At 35.4% G+C, this 24,171-nt stretch overlaps 1 protein-coding gene across 1 annotated transcript in view; it reads left to right on the top strand.

Moving 5' to 3' along the window:
- Nucleotides 1-11,617: 11,617 nt before the first annotated feature.
- Nucleotides 11,618-24,171, top strand: part of HNMT (histamine N-methyltransferase) — a gene marked incomplete at its 5' end in the record, with an annotated part of 32,347 nt that continues 19,793 nt past the window's right edge. The window contains one exon of the mRNA XM_034654493.1: nucleotides 11,618-11,666. Coding sequence (XP_034510384.1) covers nucleotides 11,618-11,666 — 49 coding nt within the window. The remainder of the gene's footprint in view (nucleotides 11,667-24,171) is intronic.

Raw genomic sequence — 24,171 nt, forward strand, 5'->3', positions numbered from 1 at the left:
CAGAGCTGATAAACATTATGAGAGTAAAAGATTCCACATGCTAAAGATAATCAAATCACCTATCTGGGGGTGGATTGCTGTAACTTACTCTGCTTCAGGAAATAATGATAGAAAACTGGGAAGAAATGACTGACTGTGGATCCAATTTGCAACAGCAAAGAAAACTGGTATTTTATCTTTTGCTGGATTTCTCTAATGTAGGCCTGAAATTCTTTCACCAGGACAGTACCTCTACCTGATGAAAGCAGGCATTGTTGGATGTGTATGGAATTCCACTTCCCCTTATATTTTTCATGGTTCAGTTTTAAATTTTTTTAAAAAGAGTGTTATATAATTTATTAATAATTAGTAAGTATTAGAACTAAGTGATGTCAAAATCAAAGCATACAGCAAATACAGGTAACCTCTTATCTAGGAACTAATAATCATTTTGCTCATTTCTAAAATTAAAAGTAATGAGTTAATTTCTGAATTCTTTTGCAGTACTAAAGGTGTGTGTTCATGTCTGTAGCTTATCCAGACCCTTAGTTTTCTTCAGGCATCAGTGGTTTGAAGAGACACCTTGGATGGATATAACATAATGAATGATGACCCCTATCTTCATGGTGTACACAACCTGGTTAGAAATATTGAATGTAGAATTTGTGAAAGACTGAATAGCTTTCAAAGGCATAACTAAATTAGCATTGCAGTGGTAAAACAAACAAACAAACTGGTTCCTAGCCTTACTCACTCCCATCTCTGACTCCTACTCTCCAGAAGCAACATTCTGAAGTATTTTAGTAGTTTCTTATGAAATTTTCTTTCCTAATTCTAAATAACATGTCATTTTTCTCTTTCTTAATTTTACTGTATTAAAATAGCTAATAAACATATACATTTCCTCCCCTATCATGTCAGTATATTTATGTCAAAATTCTGGGTTCAGTAATTTGAATGTTTATAACATTTTGCCTATGTACATATTATACATAATTGAACTGTACATTATACTACAATCACATTTCCTTTTAGGTACTTTTTGTTTTTCCTAGAGTTAACTATTGTTTTGATTTTAGTTTCTTTTCTTGGTTTCCTATATACCTGTCACTACTTGTACCCCAAGCAGAGGTATTAATCTTCTCTCAATATAGTCCAACAAATCAAGTCATCTGTTAGTTTGTCCCCATGGGAACATCTTTTCTGGAGCTCTCTGTTCATTTTTTCCAGTCTGTGGTGATTTGCTGGTGATCTGCCATATAATTATTGATAAGAGAATTTATTTCACCTTCTAGAAATTTTCTTCCCTTCTCTGCAGTATTGAACTACCTGATTCTGGATCTCATGTCATTCTTTTCTTGGTTTCTTTAGACTTTTCTCCTCCCCTCCTCCCCCCTTCCCCCTCCTCCTCTTCCTCCTCCTCCTCCTCCTTCTGTTGGTCCTTTTAGAACTTTCCAAGAAAGAGTACATGAAAAGTAAACCTTTTTGAGATTTTATATGTTTAAAAGTGTCTTTGATATATGGTCATCTTTATTAGAGAGTAATTTCTATCCTGAAATGATATTATATCAGAAATTTAAAGCTATTTTTCCATTGTCTTTTAGTAGCTAGAGTTTCTATTGAGAAATCCAATGTCCTTCAAATTGCTCATGTTTGGCTTGTGACCTTTTTTGTTTTTGTTTTTGTTGTTTTGTTTTTGTTTTCCCTACTTAGAAGTTTTAAGGATCTTCTATCTAGTATTCTGAAATTTTAAGATGAGTTGTGTTGTGGGACTTTTTCACACATTTTTTTTTTTAAAGATTTTATTTATTTGTCAGAGAGAGAGAGCACAAGCAGGGGGAGTGGTGGGCAGAGGGAGAAGCAGGCTCCCCACTGAGCAAGGAGCCCAATGCAGGACTTGATCCCAGGACCCTGGGATCATGACCTGAGCCAAAGGCAGATGCTTAACTGACTGCACCACTCAGGCATCCCTTTTTCACACATTTTTGTGGGTAGTCCCTGGGCCATTTCAATCAAGATTCAGATCTTTTATTTCAGGGAAACTTTGGTATTATTTTACAATCCCTTCTCTCTGATTTTCTCTTTCTGGAAGTTCTATTCATCAAACACCAGACGTCCTGAATTAATTCTCTAATTTTTACAATTTTATCTTACAGCCCTTCTATTAATTTTTCACTATATTTTTAGTTTTCAAAATGTTCTTTTTTATAGCATCCTGTTCATCTTTCACAGGTGTAATATCTTTTTTATCTATTATAAAATTTTCCTCTGCTCTCTGCATGTTTCTTCTGAGTGCTCTTTTTCTGCTTCTTTTGGTCTCTCTCATGTTAGGAGAGCTCCCTAACTACCTGATGTGATATGATTGTCTATCCAATCAATAGTGAGACACTAAAAAAGTGCTCAGATCTTCTTTGTGTATGTAAGTGAAGTTTGTTGAGTGGGTGGCTCACTGTAGCAATTGGATGTGGATTCAGTTGTTTGTTGGGAGATTCTCAGATGTCAGTATTGTACATTTATTCACCAAGGTGGTTTGTTTCCTTGGGGAAACAATTCCCATCTGGAGGTGAAGTGTGGGGTGGGGAGAGTTCCAGTATATAGCTGTAAATAATAAAGTTTGTTGTTGTTGTTGTTATAGGTAATGCATTTAGATCCTTGACTAGAAAATAGTAAGTTTTCAATAATTATTATTATTATTTTTTAAAGATTTTATTTATTTATTCAACGGAGATAGAGATAGCCAGCGAGAGAGGGAACACAAGCAGGGGGAGTGGGAGAGGAAGAAGCAGGCTCATAGCAGAGGAGCCTGATGTGGGGCTCGATCCCATAACGCCGGGATCACGCCCTGAGCCGAAGGCAGATGCTTAACCGCTGTGCCACCCAGGCACCCCTCAATAATTATTAATCATAATATATGAAATGGGTTCATAATAGTGTCTAATTCATAGAAAAATGTGAAGATTCAAAGAGTGAAATCACTTAGCTGTGGCTGGAATAATAAAAATTGCTAATATATGTTGAGTGCTTGTCATGTGCAGACACATTTCTAAGAGATTTACATGAATTAAATCACTTAATCCCCACAACTGTTCCTTAAACTAGATACTTTTATTACAATTCTATACAGTAAGTGGTATTATTATCCTATTTCATAGGTAATAAAGATGCAGAGAAATTTAAAAAGTTGCTTAAGGTAACATATCAGTAGGTTAGGACTTCAACCTTGGTGCTGTGCTCCATAGCTTCACTATGCTATCTACAGATATAAAGCAGTTTAAAGAATTAACCAAGAGCATATATAGGGATGAGTGTATTAGGACTATGATTATGAACGGGGAGATAATTAGAACTAAGGAAGGCAATTCATTCATGGGTGTCCTTGAATCTATCCTTTCCAGTTTCCTTAAAAACTGCTTCCATCTGTTTTTGTCCTATTACTCTATCCATGCTCTCTCACCTCAGAAAAGAAAAGAAAAGAGAAGAAAAGAAAAGAAGAAAAGAAAAGAAAAAAGAAAAGAAATAAAAGAAAAGAAAAGAAAAGAAAGAAAAGAAAAAAGCTAGAGTCCAAATAAACAAACACCACTCTTACAGTTCCTGTTTCCCTTTTCCATTCTCACTCTTTCATCCTTCATCTTCTCTTTAATCAGTTCACTTTTAATCTCACTGCCATTTGACTTCTGCCCTCAACCTTCTTTTAAAACTATTATCAAAGATACTCATATTGCCAAATTCAATGGAGATGATTCCTCCTTTATTTTTTGGTAGTACACTCTGCTACTGTTAACACTACTAATGGCTTTCTCCTTCTCTAATTCTATTCTCTCTGAGCTTTACTGTTTTCTTCTTTGTCCCCTTTGTGCATTCCCCATAATCCAGTGACTTTTAAAAGTTGGCATTACATCACTACCCCATTGCTCATCTAATTCTTTGCAATATGTTTGGGTGATAGAATCTAGTCTTCTAGTTTTGACCATAAATTTATGATGATAATTTTCCAGAATTCATCATTGACCCTGATCTGTCCTCCACTCAATTTAAATCTTGCATATCCAAATGTCTGTAGAATTCAGATTTATTGAAAACAAAACAAAAACAAAACAAAACAAAACACCCTGACAAAACACAGACTTGCCATCAAACTACATTCTCCAGCTTCCTTTTTCTCACCATATGCAGTCAGCCAAGTTGGAAATTAGGCAGTCATAATAAACTTCCCCCTTTTATTAATATCGATCAAAAGCTAGTCCTACTCTTACTTCCCAGTCCATCAATCCCATTCCATTTCTAGTACTAGAACCATAATACTGGGCTCTATTTTTTTCCTTATTTTTAATTGAAGTATAGTTGATATACAATATTGTTTCAGGTGTACAACATAGTGATTCCACAATCATACACATTACAAAATGCTCACCACAATAAGTGTAGTTACCGTTTGTCACCATACATTATTACAGTATTATTGACTATATTTCTTATCTTATACATGCATTCCCACAGCTTATTTATTTTATGACTGGACATTTGTACCCTTTAAACCCCTATGCCTATTTCACCCATCACCTCACTCCTCTCCCTCTGGCAACCACGTTTGTTTTCTCTGTTTATGAGTCTATTTCTGTTTTGTTAATGTTTGTTAGTTTTGTTTTTTAGATCTGACATATATGTGAAATCATATGGCATTTATCTTACTCTGTCTGACTTATTTCACTTAGAATACCCTCTAAATCCATCTACATTGTCACAAATGGCAGGATCTCATTTTTTTAATGGCTGAATAATATTCCATTGTGTATATATATCACATCTTTGCCCATTCACTCATTCACACTTAGGTTGCTTCCATATCTTGGCTATTGTAAATAATGGTTCAATAAACATAAGGGAGCATATATCTTTATTTAGTGTCTTTGTTCTCTTTGGGTAAATACCCAGAAGTGGAGTTGCTGGATTGTGTGATATTTGTATTCTTAATTTTTTAGGAAGCTGTTTTCCATACTGTTTCCATACTGTTTTCCATAGTGGCTGCACCAATTTACATTCTCACCAACAGTGCACCGGGGTTCACCTTTCTCCACATCCTCACCAACACTTGTTATTTTTTTCTTTTTGATACTGCCCATTCTGACTGATATGAAATAATATCTCATTGTGGTTTTCATTTACACTGCCCTGACATTTAGTGATGTTAAGCATCTTTTCATGTGTCTGTTGGGCATCTGTATGTCCTCTTGGGAAAAATGTCTATTCAGGTCCTCTGCCCATTTTTAATTGGATTTTTTTTTTTTTTTGGTGTTGAGTTGTAGGAGTTCTTTATATATTTAAATGTTAATCCTTTATAGGATATATCATTTGCAAATATCTACTCCCATTCACTAGGTTGCCTTTGTTTTGTTGATAGTTTCCCTTGTCATGCAAAAACCTTTTAGTTTGATGTAGTCCCAACTGTTTATTTTTGCTTTTGTTTCCCTTCCCTGAGGAGACAGATCCAAAAATATCTTGTGAAGGCTAATGTCCGAGATTACTGCCTACATTTTCCTGTGGGGTTTTTATGGTTTCATGTCTCACATTCAGTTCTTTAATCCATACTGAGTTTATTTTTGTTTATGGTGTGAGAATGTGGTCCAGTTTCATTCTTTTGCATGTAGCTATCCAGTTTTCCCAGCAACATTTATTGAAGAGACTGTCTTTCTCTTGTTGTATATATATATTTTTAAGATTTATTTATTTGTTTTAGAGAGAGAGAGAGAGAGCATGAGTGAGTGGAGGAAGGCGCAGACTCTTTGCTGAGCATGGAGCCCAACGTGGAGCTCAATCTCATGACTCATGAGATTATGACCTGAGCTGAAACCAAGAGTCAGATCCTTAACTAACTAAGCCACACAAACACCCTCTCTTTGTATATTCTTGACTCCTTTGTCAAAGATTAATTGACAATAGAAATGTGGGTTTATTTCTGGGCTTACTATTCTCTTCCATTGATCTATGTGTTTGTTTTTGTGCCAGTATCATATACTTTTGATTATTATCACTTTATAATATAGTTTGAAATCTGGGATTGTGATACCTCTAGTTTTGTTCTTTTTTCTCAAGATTGCTTTGGCTGATTGAGGTCATTTATGGTGCCCTACAAATTTTAGGATTATCTGTTCTAGTTCTGTGAAAACACTATTGGTATTTTGATAGGAATTGCATTAAATCTGTAGATTGCTTTAGGTTGTGTGGATATTTTAACAATATTAATGCTTCTAATCCATGAGCATGTTATATCTTTTTGTTTATTTCTGTTCCTTTAATTTCTTTCATCAATGTCTTATAGTTTTCAGAGGGTCTTTCACCTCCTTGTGTAAATTTATTCTGAGGTATTTTATTCTTTTTAATGTAGTTGTAAATGAGATTGTTTTCTTGATTTCTCTTTCTGCAAGTTTGTTACTAATGTACAGAAATGGAACAGATTTTTGTATATTAATTTTGGATCTTACAACTTTACTGAATTGATTTTCTACTTCTAATAGTTTTTTAGTGAGTCTTTAGGGTTTTGTACATATAGTATCTTATCTATAAATAGTGACAGTTTAACTTTTTCCTTACCAACTTGGATGCCTTTTACTTCTTCTTCTTGTCTGATTGCTGTGGCTAGGACGTCAGTACTACGTTGAACAAAAGTGGTAAGAGTGGACATCCTTGTCTTGTTCCTGACCTTAGAGGAAAAGCTTTCAGCTTCTCACCAGAGTATGATGCTAGATGTGGGATTTTCTTATATGGCCTTTGTTATGTTAAGGTATGTTCCCTTTAAGCCCACTCTGTTCAGAGTTTTCGTCATGAATAGATGTTCAGTTTTGTCAAATGCTTTTTTGCATCTAATGAGATGATCGTATCATTTTTTCCTTCATTTTGTTAATGTGGTATATCATATTGATTGATTAGCAGATTGAATCATTTGCCAGAACCTAGTATAAATCCTTCTTGATTGTGGTGAATGATTCTTCTAATATGTTGTTGAATTTGGTTTGCTAATATTTTTTTGAGAATTTATACATCTGTGTTGGACGTTGGTCTGTAGATTTTATTTATTTATTTGACAGAGATAGAGACAGCCAACGAGAGAGGGAACACAAGCAGGGGAAGTGGGAGAGGAAGAAGCAGGCTCATAGTGGAGGAGCCTGATGTGGGGCTCGATCCCATAATGCCAGGATCACGCCCTGAGCTGAAGGCAGATGCTTAACCGCTGTGCCACCCAGGCGCCCCTGATCTGTAGATTAAAAAAAAAAAATTTTAGTATCTTTTTTATCTCATTTTGGTATCAGGGTAATGCTGATCCCACAGAATAAATTTGGAAGCATTACTTCCTCTTCTGTTTTTTGGAATAGTTTGGGAAGAATAGATATTAACTCTTCTTTAAATGTTTGGTAGAATTCTCCTGTGAATCCATCCTGGATGGATGTCCTGGACATGTGTTTGTTGGAAGTTTTTTGATTACTGATTCAATTTTGTCAATAGTAATCTGCCTGTTCAGATTTTTCTATTTATTCATGATTCAGTAATGATTGTATTTTTCTATGAATTTATCCATTTCTTCTATTTCTCAGTATATAATTTGTTGGCATATAATTTTTCATAGTAGTTTCTTATAATCCTTTGTATTTCTATGGTGTCATTTGTAACTTCTCTTTCATTTCTGATTTTGAGTCCTTTCTCCACTTTTCTTTTCTTTTCTTTTTTTTGAAAGATTTTATTTATTTACTTGACAGAGAGACAGCCAGCTAGAGAGGGAACACAAGCAGAGGGAGTGGGAGAGGAAGAAGCAGGCTCCCAGAGGAGGAGCCTGATGTGGGGCTCGATCCCATAACGCCGGGATCACGCCCTGAGCCGAAGGCAGATGCTTAACGACTGCGCTACCCAGGCGCCCCATCTCTCCACTTTTCTTAATGAATTTGTCTAAAGGTTTATGAATTGTTTAACTTTTCAAAGATCCAGCTCTTGGCTTCACTGTTTCCTATTGTTTTTTAAGTTATTATTTCATTTATTTATTTCCTCTCTGATCTTTATTATTTCTTTCCTTCTACTAACTTTGAGCTTCTTTTTCCAGTCTTTTAGGAGTATGATTAGATTGTTTATTTGAGATTTTTCTTGTTTCTTAGGTAGATCTGTATTACTATAAACTTCCCTTTTAGCATTGCATTTGCTGCATCCCAAACATTTTGCACTGCTGTGTTTCCATTTTTATGTCTCCAGGTATTTTTTTTTTAATTTCCTCTTTGATTTTTAGTTGACTCATTGGTTTTTTACAAGCATGCTATTTAGCCTCCATGTTTTTTTTCTTTTTCTTGTAATCGATTTCTAGTTTCATATTATTGTGATCTTTTCTGATGTTTGATAACAATTTCAATTCTCTTAAGTTTATTGATACAAGTTTTGTGGCCTAACATGTGTTCTGTTTTAGAGAATATCCATGTGCACGTGAAAAAAATGTGTATTCTGCTGTTTTTGAATGGAATGTTCTGTATGTATCTGTTAGGTCCATCTGTTCTAATGTATTGTTCAAAGGCACTGTTTGCTTATCAATCTTCTGCCAGGATGATCTATCCCTTGATGTAAATGGGATGTAAAGTCCCCTACTATTATGTATTACTGTTACTTCTTTATGTCTGATAATATTTGCTTTATATATGTAGGTGCCTCTATGTTGGGTGAATAAATGTTTACAATAGTTAATAATTGTTTTTGTAGTTCTTCTCTCTTTTCTTTTTCTCTTGCTCTATTGTCATGTGATTTGATGACTTTCTTTAGTGTAATACTTGGATCCTTTTCTCTATTTTTTGTGTATTATTATAGGTTTTTGTTTTGTGGTTACTATGAGGTTCACATATAATGTCCTATGTATATAACAATCTATATTAAGTTTATGGTTGCTTAAATTCAAACAAATTCTAAAATAAAAACATCTTTCTTCCCCCTCCATGTTTTATGTATATAATGTCATATATTACATCTTTTTATTCTGTGTAATCCTTAACTAATTTTGTAGATAGTATTTATTTCACTACTTTTGTGTTTTACCTTTCATCCTAACTTTGATTTTACCAGTGCATTTTTTCCCCTTTCATAATCTTCTTATTTCTAGTTATGGTTTTTTCTTTTCCACATAAAGAAGTCCCTTTAACATTTCTTGTAAGTCTGGTTTAGTGGTGATGAACTCCTTTAATTTCTGTTTGTCTGGGAAACTCTCTCTCCTTCAATTCTGAATGTTAATATTGCAGGTAGAATACACTTGGCTGTAAGCTTTTTTTTCTTTTAGCACTTTGACTATATCTTGACACTATCTTCTAGCCTGGAAAATTTCTGGTGAAAAATCAGGCTATAGCCTTATGGGATTTCCCCTGTACATAACTGCTTTCTTTTCTCTTGCTGCTTTTAAGATTTTCAACTTATCTTTAATTTTTGGCATTTTAATTATTGTGTATCTTGGTGTGGACTTCCTCTGGTTCATCTTGTTTGGGGATCTCTGTGACTCCTGGAACTGCTTCCTCCTACAGGTTGGTGAAGTTTTCAGCCATCATTTCTTTAAGTAAGTCTTCGGCCCCTTCTTTTCCTTCTGGCACCCCCATAATACAAATGTTAGTACACTTGATGTACAGAGGTCCCTTAACCTATCCTCCTTTTTTGAAACTGTTCAGCTTGGGTGCTTTCCACCATCCTGACTTCCAGATTGCTGGTCTATTCTTCCGCATCCTCTCCTGTGCTGGTGACTTCCTCTAGTGTATTTTTCATTATTGTATTCTTTAGTTTTGATTGATTCTTTTTTACATTTTCTGTCTCTTCACTGAAGTTCTCATGGAGCTCATACTCTTCTTCCAAATCTGGTGAGCATCTTTATAAACATTACTCTCATTTCTTCATCAGGTACCTTGCTTAGTTCTTTCTCTGATGTTTTGTCTTGTTCTTTTGTTTGGAACACATTCCGGTGTCTTTAATTTTATATGACTCTCTGTATATTTCTATGCATTAGTTGCTCAGCTGTATCTCATGGTCTTGAAAGTAGTGGTCTTATGAGAAGGCATCCTGTGGGGCCCAGTAGTGCAATGCCCCCATTTGCCAGAACCAGGTGCTCCAGGAGTGTCTCTTATGTGGACAGTGTATGCCTTCCTGTTGTGACCAGGCTGCAACTACTGTGAGCACAGTGATGGCCGGAGATGGCCCATAGTCTGGCAGGCTGACAGACCAAGCTATAGCTTCTATGGGCTTGCTAGTCAGTGGTGTGAGCTCCCAACACAGCTGGCAGAGAGGCCCAGCCACAATTACTACAGTTTACTGGTGGGTGGGGCTGCTCCTCAGTATCCTCAGTGAAGAAATCACTCTGGAGGGGCACTGGTCTCAGCGGGGGTTGTCTTCTGGGTGTGGTGGGGTAGGATCTGCTTTGGAGGGCTGCCTGCTGGGGCAGGTCTGCAGGGGCATGCTGAGAAGAGCAAGCAGTAGAAGGAGAGTGTCAACATTGGCTCCTACCAGCATCCAGCTAGCTAGACTGAAAAAGGGCAAGAAAAATGATGCCTGCCAGCACTTCCATTCCTGGAGAAAGCTTTTGTAGACCCCTGCCCCTCCAGCACAAATCCCAGAATTAGTCAATAAATTTCCTCCCAACATGTACAGGTACTTTTCAAACTTCTGTCTCTGTGCTGTGTCTCTGATGAAGTGATATTGTGTGCTGGCCTTTTTAGTTTCCTATAGCCTGGCTCTCCTGGAGTTAATTCCTGCTGATTTTCAAAGCCAGATGTTATGAGGGCTTGTCTTCCTGGGACAGGTTCCTATAACAGGGGGTGCCTCAGGTGGGGCTTCACCCCCTCACTCCTTAGAAAGGATCTCCATGCCTTTGATATCCCTCCACCCTCTAGTTGCCATGCTTTGGGTTTGGTTCCTACCACATCTCTACGCCTCCTACCCTTCTCAATATGGCTCCTTTATGTCTTTTTTAAAAGTCTTTAGCTGCGGAAAATCTGTTCTGCTGTCTTCAGGTTGTTTTCAGGGTGAGTTGCATTATATGTCATTGTAGCGTCGGTGTGTCTGTGGGAGGAGATGAGTTCGGGGTTCTCCTACTCTGCCATCTTTCCCTTCTCTTAATACTGGGCTTTATTATCTCACATTTTAACTTGAGAACAAAGTAGTGTTTTTTTCGTTTTTATGTCCCCAATGCTAAATATAAACACATAATAAATGTTTAATAAACATTTGTTCATCGAAAGGAAGTTAGCAAGAAAGAGGGAAAGCAGATATACAGCATGAATCACCTTAGCCTTCCTCCCATCTATAATGAATGGCTTATTAGATCACTAGACTCAAAGGCCCACTTTATCTGTTCTTATTCTCCAAACAATCTCTAAACAAATGGCATTTCCTGTCTCAGAAATAAATGTTTATCGTGCTGTTTCTAAAAGTCTCCCAGTTCAAAATCATTAATGAGTAGAAACTATTTTCTAAAGATTTCTAAACACAGCAGTATAACCACTGACATGAGTATGACCTTTCATGTTGGCCTAGTTTTGTTCATTCTAATTCTAGTTTTTTCTCTTCACCGAGACTCAATAATCAGATTTTACAAAGCACATAGCACATTTTTCTTAAAATACATATTTTTTTTTTCAGGATTGGTGATAGAAAATCAGAAATTAAGATTCTAAGCATTGGCGGAGGTGCAGGTATGAATAACACATTTTTAAAATTTGTATTTCACTCCAAACATCATGCTGTTTGATGGCAATATTATTCATTCCTACGATAACGATTTTTCTTTGCTCTTAGAAGAAACTGTCTTATTAAAATTAGTAAGAATAGTATCACTTCAACTAAGATTAAGGGCCCCCATAGTTTTATAACATTCAAGACTTAAGCCTTCATTAGTATCTGAAATAGGGATAAGATGTTGCTTTTTATTTTTATTTATTTATTTTTTAAGGTTTTATTTATTTGACAGAGAGAGAGCAAGCACACAAGCATGAGCAGGTGGAGCTGGAGAGGGAGAAACAGGCTCCCCACTGAGCAGGGAGCCCGATGTGGGGCTCAATCCTAGGACCCTGGAATCATGACCTGAGCCAAAGGCAGACGCCTAACTGACAGAGCCACCCAGGTGCCCCAATGTGGCTTTTTAATACTTTTTATAAATGGAAAAATACATAGAGTAACTTTAAGGAGAACTTTTATCTAAAATTATTTAACTGTTCACAGTAAAGGAAAATTTCATAAGACATTCCTTAAGCTTATGCCACTTAAGTGTGGTCCATGGACTGCTTGCTGGTTTGCAAACTGTTATTGGTCCAGGAGGAGATTATAACATGCACCGGAATATAAATCAGTGCACAGCTCCCTTCATTGAGAAATTATCAAGATGGGGGGAAAATATGTTTAATGACATAGTTAATTTATACTCTTGTGGCCCCACTCTTTGAGTTGTACTGGCCAAAACCATTCCATCCCTCTGATTCAGTTCCCAAACTGCCCTCCAAACATTCAACACACTTCCAAACCTACTTTCATGGTCTCACTACTCTTAGAGCTCTGCTTATACCCTGGGAGAAAATGGGAAATCTGAAAAGGCTGATTGTTGTGGGTGTAGTTTCTGACTTTGCCATTAAAGTGTGACAGTGTGTGACATTGGCTGGAATATAAGCTTCTGTTTGTTCATCAGTAAAATGGAAACAATGAATTATATCTCATAGGATTGTGGTGAGAACTATATAGATAACATTTATATCATTCTTAGCACATTGTTACTGCTCCTGTAAGGTACAGGCTGGTTCCTTCTTCAAAAATAAAACAAAAAATTTCATCTGCAGACTTCACCTCAAATCAAACTCCTGAGTAGTATTCTTATTTTTAAGTTGCTAGTCATCTGGAGATTGGAGTTAATATAGTAATATGTAAAATATAGTCATATATATTATTTATATATTTCTTTCTTTCATTATATTATTTTGACTGAGTGATGGCTTAGTATTGGTTACCTCTTGGTAATAAGTAGACACTACACTACAACTTGTTATATAGTGCCAAGTGGTAATCCTTTGGGTTTCTCAAGAAGAAGTGTTCTAGTGACACATGAGTGAGTTAAGTAGTGATCCATATGAATACAAAGATAACTAAGAGCCCTCTAAAGGAATAGAATCACTTGTTTTTAATGTAATCATTTGTTCATTTTTCATACAATATACTGTGATATGATGTAATGAGGGCTAACTCTTTATTGTTTTTTTAAAAGATTTATTTATTTATTTGACACACAGAGAGAGACAGCCATCGAGAGAGGGAACACAAGCAGGGGGAGTGGGAGAGGAAGAAGCAGGCTCCCAGCGGAGGAGCCTAATGTGGGGCTCTATCCCAGAACGCTGGGATCATGGAGGGCTAACTCTTTAAAATAATTTTTATTTATTATCATCTTCCACCAAGAAAATAGAAACGAGCAAGGACAAATAATGAAGGATATTGTCATGAACAATATTATAAAGCAAAAATACCCTATCATTCCTTACTGATATTCTAAGTCCTAAGGATTATAAAGGTAAATTCATTTAACCAAGACAGTCCTTTCCAGTGAGTTTTGCATATGAGTTTCAGACACCCAACAGGCAATGAGACTATCATTTGATAGTGTCACTTGTGCTTGGACAAGAAGAGAAGCCCTACAAGGAAAAGTAATTAAAAACAATCTCTATCTTGGCCAAGTTAATTGACCTTTTAATATAAAGTTAATTGAATTTCTAATGTAAATTTATCCAGATGCTTATAAGCTATCTAGAGAAAAGAACATTTGGCCTGCACAGTGATTCCTTACATAAAGGTGCACATAGGAGCTAATATAGAGAACTTATCAAAACAAAGGAAGCAACACTTGAAATTTTTCTGACTGAGCCCTAAAATTGTATTAATAACAGGCTTTGCCTTGGGGAGAATATGGGTACCCTTTAAGGTTACTTTTCCTAAGAAACTGATCAGAAATATAAGAAGAACTCCAAGGGAAATTCAAGCCATAGATACTTAGCATTCTCTGCTCAAGTAAGTAAGCTATATGAAATAAAATTGATTTATTTAAAATTCCTAGGTCTACATGTTTCTGGGATGAAAAAGCAGTGCTTTATAGTGGGAGGACCCCATTTAGTTAGTTTGAGTGCTCACATACCAACTGGGACATGCTCATCTGATAACCTCAATGATAACATCATTGCCCAACTGCAAGCACTGGGCAGAAGAACCATATATTACTATACAATGAGGAAATTCCTATTTTTAGAGACATGGTCTCCCCACATGTTCTACAATCTATAGCGTACCTGAGAGTTTTCCATTCTCCTGTGACTTCAGTATCCTTTCAAGTAGTTACTGAACTCCAATCCATGGCAAACAAGACCATTGGCCCTGTCTAGTACTTGTGCTCAGCTCCCACAATGTATCTTACAAGGTTCTACTTCCTTCTTAGCTTACAGACCTCTCTGGTTTCACTGTGTAATGTTCTGCTCCTGGTTGCCCACATACCTGCAGATAATTTTCTGGATATCTTTGGTGCAAATATTCTCTCTGCATTCCTACTGGTGGTACCACTTCTCCCCACTACAATGAAAAAAACAAATAAAAGCAAAGAAACTAAAAACCTTTCTAAATGAAATTGCTGCTTTTATCACTTAATGCTCATGTTCTTTGTCAGCCTATTTGATCTTCTTTCCACAAACACGAGCCCAGGGATACCTACGCACCCTTTCTGTCTTCTGCTTCTCTTCTGTACAGGTTGGTGATTGTGTGCAGAGATTCCACCATTTAAGAGAGAATGTAAGGTTTTTGAAAAAGATGTTTGGCAGTTGAGTTCAGAAGCTGAGGATTAGGGCTCTGAGCAGTTCAAAAGAGAGGAAGCTCATGGCAAACTTTTTAATGTTATCTTTAATCTACCACTTCAATAAAATACAATTGATAGACAGCACTGCTCTCCATAGATTGTATGCCTAATGTTAGGAAAATGTATGAAATAAATACATGAACCCAAAAATGAAGAAGGAGAGGAAATCAAGAGAAAAACATCATGTAGCTTTTATGGAGCCCAAACTGGGAAGTGTAAAGTTGTATTGTGTACATTGCATGTGTTTGTACTTTAATGAAACACAAAGCAACTGGAATTGCTTTTATTCAAGGTCTTGAAGTACTCAGACCATGTTCATTTCAGCAGTTGTTTTTAGACATTGAGAACAATTGCATTGTATTCTAAGTCTCATAGAATATGCTTTTGGGTTCATCCTCAGTACTGATGCTTGAACCACCCAATGCGGTTTCATTATTATTTGATTTTTAATGAATATTGTCTTTATGCTAGATAGTACATAAAGAAAAAACATATTATTTTTGATAAAAGAAAATGCTAGTAATTTACACTGCATGCATTTATGCCTGGAAAAATGTTCCAGAAAGCAGTAATGGGCAATGTGTTCTCCTTGCTCTGGGCTCTGCTTAAAGGAGAACCTGCTGTACTGTTCAGTTCTTATGTCCAAATGCCAGAAAGTTTTATAAGGAGTAGACAAGATGATAACTCAAATAATCTCATTTTATCCAGCTTTCTCCTATTTTTATTAACCTTTTGTGTACTGACTCTTGCTCTAACATATATAATGGTATATGTGTTTACAGATAATTTTTAAAGATTTATTTATTTTAGAGAGAGAGAGGGAGAGAGCAGGGGGAAGGGTAGAGGCAGAGGGAGAGAGAATCCTCAAGCAGACTCCTGGCTAAGCACAGAGCCCCACACAAAGTTCGAACTTAGGACTCTGAGATCACCAACTGAGCCGAAATCAAGAGTTGGGCACTTAACTAACTGAGCCACCCAGGTGCCCCTATATATAATCTTTAATCAACTGAAACATCTCACATATGAAATACAGGTAGTCTTAACCCTCTCATGCCATCTTTTTGGTAATAATTTAACTGACATATGTTGAGAGCAATTAGATGGGTTTTTTGTTCTGCAACACATAGACATCGGCATTCTTACTGAGGTTAAAAAATAGAAAAGAGTTTAGAAACCATCAACATCTCATTTTACAGATAAGAAGCCTGAAAACCACCAAAGCAGAACAAAAGCCAGTTCTCTTGACTTTAGTCCAGTTCAAAAGATTATACGAAACAAGTATAAAAGTTAGTTAGTGACTTGGAAAAGGAGATATTAGATACTTAGTAATAGCCAGCTATCTAATCTTTTAGATTATTAATCCAGTCTCCGCTCATAATGACATGTTAAGGTGACACAGAAGTTTTATTTTCTAAGCTAGTTGGATAGAAGTGAACCAAGTATAATTAGGGCAAGAACTGAAAGAGCCACTGTGTGAAGTTTAGAAGCCAGGAGGTGGTAGGAAGCAAGGGTTAATGTTTTTCAGTGGTCCAGAGTAAGCCAACAGTTTATATCAGCAAATTGAGAATGACTGGGAAATACAGAGAATTAGGTCTTTTTTTTTTTTTTTTTTTTGGCCCTGGGAGGAGGGCAGGGATTGACTGTGCTTATTCCCATTTTCAGATATTTCCTATTGATCAAACTACAGAATATTTACCCCTAAAGAACCAATGGTTGTTAAGTGAGAAAGATTGCTTGAGTCAATATTACGATTTACTGATCAAACTTTTCCAGGAATGAAAGCACACATCTTGAGAGATAAGGTGTTATCTGTGACTCTAGGAGTAGCATAGGCTACAAAAATACTTTTCAGACATGCTGTGGAAAGGACTTAGGCACTGATTTCTTGGATGTTGAGGCCATTAAAGGTGCTTTTGGTCCAGAAAATCTAGGTTTCATGAGTAACCTTCTAGAAAGAGTTAGGCATTTCTCCAGAGTGGTATAGCTAACACCATGTTTAGCTATATCAAGGAAGTGGAATTTAAATGGGACTTCTAGACATGCAGATAATTTTTAATCTGTATTCTAGTTGCTTATAACTTGAAATGAGTAAGTATTATTTTACTCATGTGCAGCATGCTAGCAGTTACTGTATGATATGGACTCTACTGATTTACTGTTTTATAGAATTTAGGACTGTCTACTTTGGGTAATCATAGTTTGGGGCCTCAGATAAAAAGTTTTGTTAAAGGCATTCATAACCATATTATTAAAAATACATATAATTTTAACAAAATAGCTTACCCCATTGTATTTAAAATTTTCAAGTGAAATGGAAGTATTATTAACAACAAATACATTACCAATTTGAGAGAAGCAAGCATAATGCTACAACATTGGAACCATTGTCATTAAAACCAGAGTAAACAAGATTCTTTTGGGTAATTCAATAAGGCTTGAAACAGGAACACAGGATAATGAGCAGAGTGAAGACAAAACTCCCATTATTTGCAGAATAAATGACTGCATACTTAGAAAAGCAAATAAACTCAGTTTACAGCCTTAGAATTCATAAGAATGCAGTAATGGCCTGATACAGGTAAAACAGATAAAAAGCAATATGAAAGATCCACATTAATTTTTTGTTAACATATGAGTTTTTTATTCACACTTTTGAGTATCTACAATGTACTTGGAAGTCCTTAGCATGTGGTTATCTTCAGTTTTGCTGAAGGAAAAATTTGTATCTTGTCAGTTCTTTTGACAACTTGGGATAATCTCTCAATTAGTAAATAGACTTCCACTTGACATTTACTATTGAATAAAACTTTGTGATTTAATATACACACTCATGCAACCCTGGTGTAGGGGGTCTGTTGTCATCTCCATTTTACAGACGGTGAACCTAATAATATATGCCACAAAGGGCTTGGGGATTATAGAGATTGGGGTCAATGCCCAGGGCCTTCTCAGCTTTGTCTCTATTAACAATAACAAACTGGTAGAAGTGATGAAAAAGTATTTGATTAGCTAAAAATTATATTTAAAATGAAAATAAGCAACCTATTTGAAGAAAAGTTCAAATTTTCACTGAGAACAATTTGAGAAGATTTGAAAAGCAAATATGTAATATTAATGACATTACAGTGATATGGAAGCTTTCATTTACAAAACGTAAAGGCATGAAATGAAATGAAATTTTCCTGAAAGTAATGTATCAAAAAAGTTCTGATATTCATCAAATACACAAAGACCTGTCATGCTGGCCATAAGAATACTGACATACTTAATACATAGAAAGCCACTCCCCTACTGTCCCACCACAGCCCCAGCTGCTGCTTCAGCCCTTCCTCATGGACGCATGGACATCCTTGCTCCCACCTTGTACCCCTGCCCCTGCCCCCCATCTCCAGGTGCTCCAGCAATTAGACTGATCTTGCCCAACAAGGAGGCTTCTAAGAATGTGCTATAGTTTTTCAGTCTGCTATCTTTCTCAGCATTTGGCACCCTTGTCCTTAGGCCTTTGTCTTTTGCTCTTTGTTTTTTATTTTTAATACCCTCAAAGACCAAGGGGCTTATTCTAACCATTAATTGTGGTTCTTGGAATTAATCTGAAAAAAATTCTTCCTTTTGCACAAAAAGGCATGGTTTGTTGTCAGGTTCTTCATAATAGAAAAAAATTAACTATATACCAACTAACTATATATTAAAATATATTTACATATAAATACATATTTGCATGTATTTCCACATATAAATGTATAAATTTATATACATTGATATTACATTTATATTATAGTATTAAAGATAATAATTAGAACAATTATTCCATTTTAGAGAATATAGTGTTGCCACCATAAATAACACATTTAAGTACATTTTGATATATTCATGGTTGAACTCTCAAGTAAGAAAATCAAGATAGTTCATACACATAATGATCTCGCCTGGTAGACTAAGGGAAATTATTTGTTTGAAAGTAAAAAAGGAAGAGCTTAGAAGGAAATGAGCCAAAATGTTAACTTTTGCTTTCTCTGGTAGTGATCCATTTATTTGATTTTCTGCTTCATATCTTTATCTATTTCTCAAGTTTTTTACAGTATTTATTTTATAAATAAATAGAGGGACAGAAAAAATAAACCCAGTTAAAACTATAATCTTATAGTTGATGAGAGATGATGGTAAAGAGTAGACTCACTGACTTTTGACAGCAACTTTAGCTATGGGGCTGATGCCCATAGCACTACTCCCACATACATGTTTTGGGGACAATTTTCCTTTGGCCATTTTTGACTCACTGGCAACAACATTATACTTGTACAGATATTTTAAGAACAATGTCATCTGTGTTATAGCTTAGCTGAGCTTTTTTCAGAGCACACAGATACTCCCATGCCTGATCCAAGTACATGTTAGCTATGATGATGAGGGTGATGGTGGTCAAAAGGATGGTGGTTTTCCACTGTCTCTTCCTTGAGACACTTGATAATTGTTTCCTGCTTTTTATCCCATGAGGACAGCAGGTCCTCAGACTCTGTTCATTCAAGGGTATAAATGACTGATAATTTTCCTCAACAACATTTGTGTTTTAATGATTATTATTGTTGCAGGCTCATATAAGAGCCTGTGAAGGTTATTTGGGAGACAGAGAGGCATGAGAGAGCATGCACGTATGCCAGTGTTGATGAAATCACACCATCTACATGATGTGTAGATGCCAGTTCAAGTAGTTTCATCTTACAAGTCCTGTCTTTGAGCATGAGGAAGAAAAGGTAAGAGAAAGTTAGCACTTCATTAAGGGTAAATCAATATAATTTTTAAACATTACAATATTGTATGGATAGAATTTACTTCTTTCTATGTATGTGTTGAAGTAGCAGTTAAGTATCTATATGTTTAAACTTTAGAAATTAAAAGTTAAGGCAAAATTCAGTCTTTTATGTGAATTGTCTATCAAATATCTCTACATTTCGGTGTTCAGCACCTTTTGGAACATTTTCTCTGAGTTGTACTTCATACAACATTTTGGTAACATGGCTCTTCTTAGGCCTCCTGCAGTTGCAAAGTATTCAGGCAGTTTTGTTCCTGGGCTAACAGCCAGCAGACACACGAAAGCAAATGGCAATGCCCTTTTGACTCAGAATTTATATTTATAATTCCTTCCTGAGACCCTACAGCTATTTTAATATTCTATCTCATATTTCTATACTGACAGAATTGCCTCAATACTGAGACACCCAGGGAAAGAGAGAGAGATGGAGAGAGAGAGTTGAGGTGATCGTGTCAGGAATCTTCTATCTTTCCCACTGAAGCTCAACATCAGATTGTTCCTGCTGTGGTTGCAAACCATAGCTGAAATTATTTTTCATCACTAAGCACAGAGTTATCTGGGCAATTTTTCTCCCTACAATTTTTTTTTTTTGCACCTGATATTCTAGTAGAGAGAACAAGGAAGATAATAATCTTAATGCAACATGTAATAGAATAAAATTTTTTCTGCTGATAATCTAAAGAATTCACATACACTTCAATATGAGAAATGAAGCAAGAATAGAAGGAAATCAAATGGCAAATGGTATTTCCACTCTTTAATCCTCCATTTTATTGACCTGCAGATTTTCTCACTTTGGGAAACCCCAGGGTTCTCAAGCTGGGATTTGTGTTTCATTTGATGGAGCATAAGTCAGAAGAACAAGCCAGGCAATACAAATACATGATGAGTGCTCTTACAAGTTGTCATTTTATTATGGAGCTGCCCATTTAGAAGGACAAAACTTCATTCCCTCATTTCTAGTCCCCTTAAACTTTCTTTTACATGAAACCTACTTGACCATCCAACTGAAAATCACAAACTCCCCTCCATGTCTTCCCCTTGCTCCTTTTGCCTTGGTTTTCTCCGTGAGACTTATCACCATCTGTAACAGTTGAATGTTTTTGTCTGTATTATTCATTGTTATATCTCCAGTGATTAGGACATGGCATTTAGTAGCTGCTCAAAATAGTCATTGAATTAATGTATAATAGGTTCAATTTATTGAGCAATTACTATATAACCTTGAACTGAAGTACAAGATCTCCATATAGTGCCTCTGACCTTTATAATAGCATAGACCACATTATCCCTAATTTACAGATATGTACTTTAAAGGGCAGAGATATTAATAAATTTATATAAGATAATTCTGTCAAATACTAAATTTGAGCTCAGTTTTGTCTATCCATAACCTCTAAGTTTTCCTTTTCATATTTTTTTATATTTTTAATCAGCTAACTTTGGATTTCAAGCAAGAATGCAACCTTCCTCTGCTATGTCATTAAATTTATCATTGAAGTTCAGGGAGTGGAGAATGGTTGTCTAGAAGATGAGATCCATCCTTTCCTGTTTTTAAACTTTTTGTAAGTTCCACTGTCAGGGATTTCAGATATATATCTCCCTCTAAACATAGGCATGATGCATTTAAAATATGGCTCATATGAAATCAATATATTACAACCACAAAAATATCTGACTATAAAATTAAATAAAGAGTCAACATAGCACAAAAAGAGAGATGAAGCATCATTTTATAGTTGTGGGTGATTTGAGGGATAGGGTGGTACAAAGGAAGGGATTTGCAAGGAGGGGGATTTTAAGAAATTTGTTTTCATTTAACTTTCTAAATCAAGATCGGCATATTTTGTTTGACAGAAAATAACACAGGAAGAAGAAGGAGAGGGGGGGCAGAAAATTTATCCAAAGAAATAATAACTGAAAACATCCCTAATCTGGGAAAGGAAACATATTCAGATCCAAGAGCACAGAGAACTCCCATCAAAATCAACAAAGGCAGATCCATACAAAATATATTGTAATTAAATTGGCAAAATACAATGATAAGGAAAAAAATTTAAAAGCAGCAAGACAAAAGAAGATAATAATCTGCAAGGGAAAACCCATAAGGCTAGCAGAAGATTTTTCAATAGAAACTTAACAAGCCAGAAAGGAGTGGCATGATATAGTCACAGTGCTGAATGGGAAAAATCTGCAGCCAAGAATACTCTATCAAGCAAGGCTATTATTCAGAATAAAGGAAAGATAAAGAGTTTCCCAGACAAACAAAAACTAAAGGGGTTCACGGCCACTAAACCAGCCTGCAAGAAATATTAAAAGGGACTCTTCAGGTAGAAAGAGGAGATCAAAAGTGACAGTATAAAGGTAGGAAACACAGAAGCAGTAAAAACAAATATTTCTGTAAAAAATCAGTCAAATAACTCACAAAGTAAAAGGATGCAAAATATGGCAACATATACAGAAAACATGGGGAGGAGAAGAGTAAAGAATGGGTTCAAACTTAAATGACCATCAACTTAATATAGATTGCTATATGCAGCAGTGGGTATATGCAAACCTAATGGCAACCATATATTAAAAACCACTAATAAATATGTAAAGAATAAAGAGAAAGAAATTCAAATATATCACTAAAGAAAATCAGCACACCATGAAAGAGAGAAAGACAAGAAAGGATCAGAGGAAATATTCAGAAACAACCACAAAACAAATAAAATGACAATAAATATATACCTATCAATAATTACTTTGAATGTAAATGGACTAAATAGTCCAATCAAAAGATGTAGGGTGACAAAATGGATAAAAAAATAAGATCCATCTATATGCTGCCTTTAAGATCCTCACTTTAGACCTAAAGACACCTGCAGATTGAAAATGAGGGGATTTATCATGCAAATGGATGTCAAAAAGAAAGCCAGAGTAGTAATAATTATATTGGACAAATTAGACTTGCAAGCAAAGACTCTAACAAGAGACAAAAACACTATATAATAATAAAGAGAACAATCCAACAAAAAGATTAACAATTGTAAATATGCACCCAATATAGGAGCACCCATCTACATAAAACAGTTAATAACAAATACATAGGAACAAATTGATAATAAGACAAAAATAGTAGGGGACTTTAATACCCCACTTACATCAATGGACACATCATCTAAACAGAATATCAGCAAGGAAACAATGGTTTTGAATGACACACTGGAACAGATGGATTTAACAGATATTCAGGACATTCCCTCCTAAAACAGCAGAATATACATTATTTTCTAGTTCACATGGAATATTCCCCAGAATAGATCACATATTAGGCTACAAAAGAAACCTCAAAAAATTCAAGATCAAAGTCATCCAATGCATTTTTTTCTGACCACAACACTACGAAACTAGAAGTCAACCACAAGAAAAAATTTGGAAAGATCACATGCTACTAAATAACATGCTACTAAATAATAAATATGTCAACCAGGAAATCAAAGAAGAAATAAAAAAGTATATGGAAACAAATGAAAATGAAAACATGACAGTCCAAAACCTTTGGGATGCAGCAAAAGCAATTCTTAGAGGGAAGTTTATGGCAATACAGGCAGACCTCAAGAAGAAAGAAAAATTTCAAACAAATAACCTAACCGCAGAAGGAGCAAGAAAAAGAACAACAAACAAAACCTAAAACCAGCAGAAGGAAGGAAATAATAAAGATCAGAGCATAAATAAATGATATAGAAACTAAAAACACAATGGCACAGGTAAGCTTCAATGGCACTAGGAGCTGCTTCTTCGAGAAAAGCTCAATAAAATTGATCAACTCCTCACCAAACTTAATGAAGAAAAAAAGAGAAATGACTCAAATAAATAAAATCACAAATGAGAAAGGAGAAATAACGACTAACACCAAGAAATACAAACAATTGTAAGAGAATAATATGAAAAACTATATGCCAACATATTGGACAACCTACAAGAAATGGATAAATTCCTAAAAACATATAAAGTACCAAAACCAAAAAAAGAAAAAAAAATAAGAAATAGAAAATTTGAACAGACCAATAACCAGCAAAGGAATGGAATCAGTAATCAAAAAACTGCCAACACACAGAAGTCCAGGCCCAGATGGCCTCACAGGTGAACTCTACCAAACATCTAAAGAGTTAATAACTATTCTTCTCAAACTATTAAAGAAAAAAAAAAAGGAAGGAAACCTTCCAAATTCATTCAATGAGGCCAACACTACCCTGATACCAAAACCAGATAAAGACAACACTATAAGGGAGAACTACAGGCCAAGATCCCTGATGAACATAGATGCAAAAATCCTCAACAAAATACTAGCAAACAGAATCCAACAATATATTAAGAAAATCATTCACCACTATCTAGTGTGATTTATTCCTGGGAGGCAAGGATGGTCTAATATTTGCAAATCAATCAATGTGATACATCACATCAATAAGAGAAAAGATAAAAACCATATGATTATTTCAATAGATATAGAAAAAGCATTTAACAA

The sequence above is a fragment of the Ailuropoda melanoleuca genome, chromosome 2 (assembly GCF_002007445.2).
Source record: "Ailuropoda melanoleuca isolate Jingjing chromosome 2, ASM200744v2, whole genome shotgun sequence".
NCBI classification, from domain to species: Eukaryota; Metazoa; Chordata; class Mammalia; order Carnivora; family Ursidae; genus Ailuropoda; species Ailuropoda melanoleuca.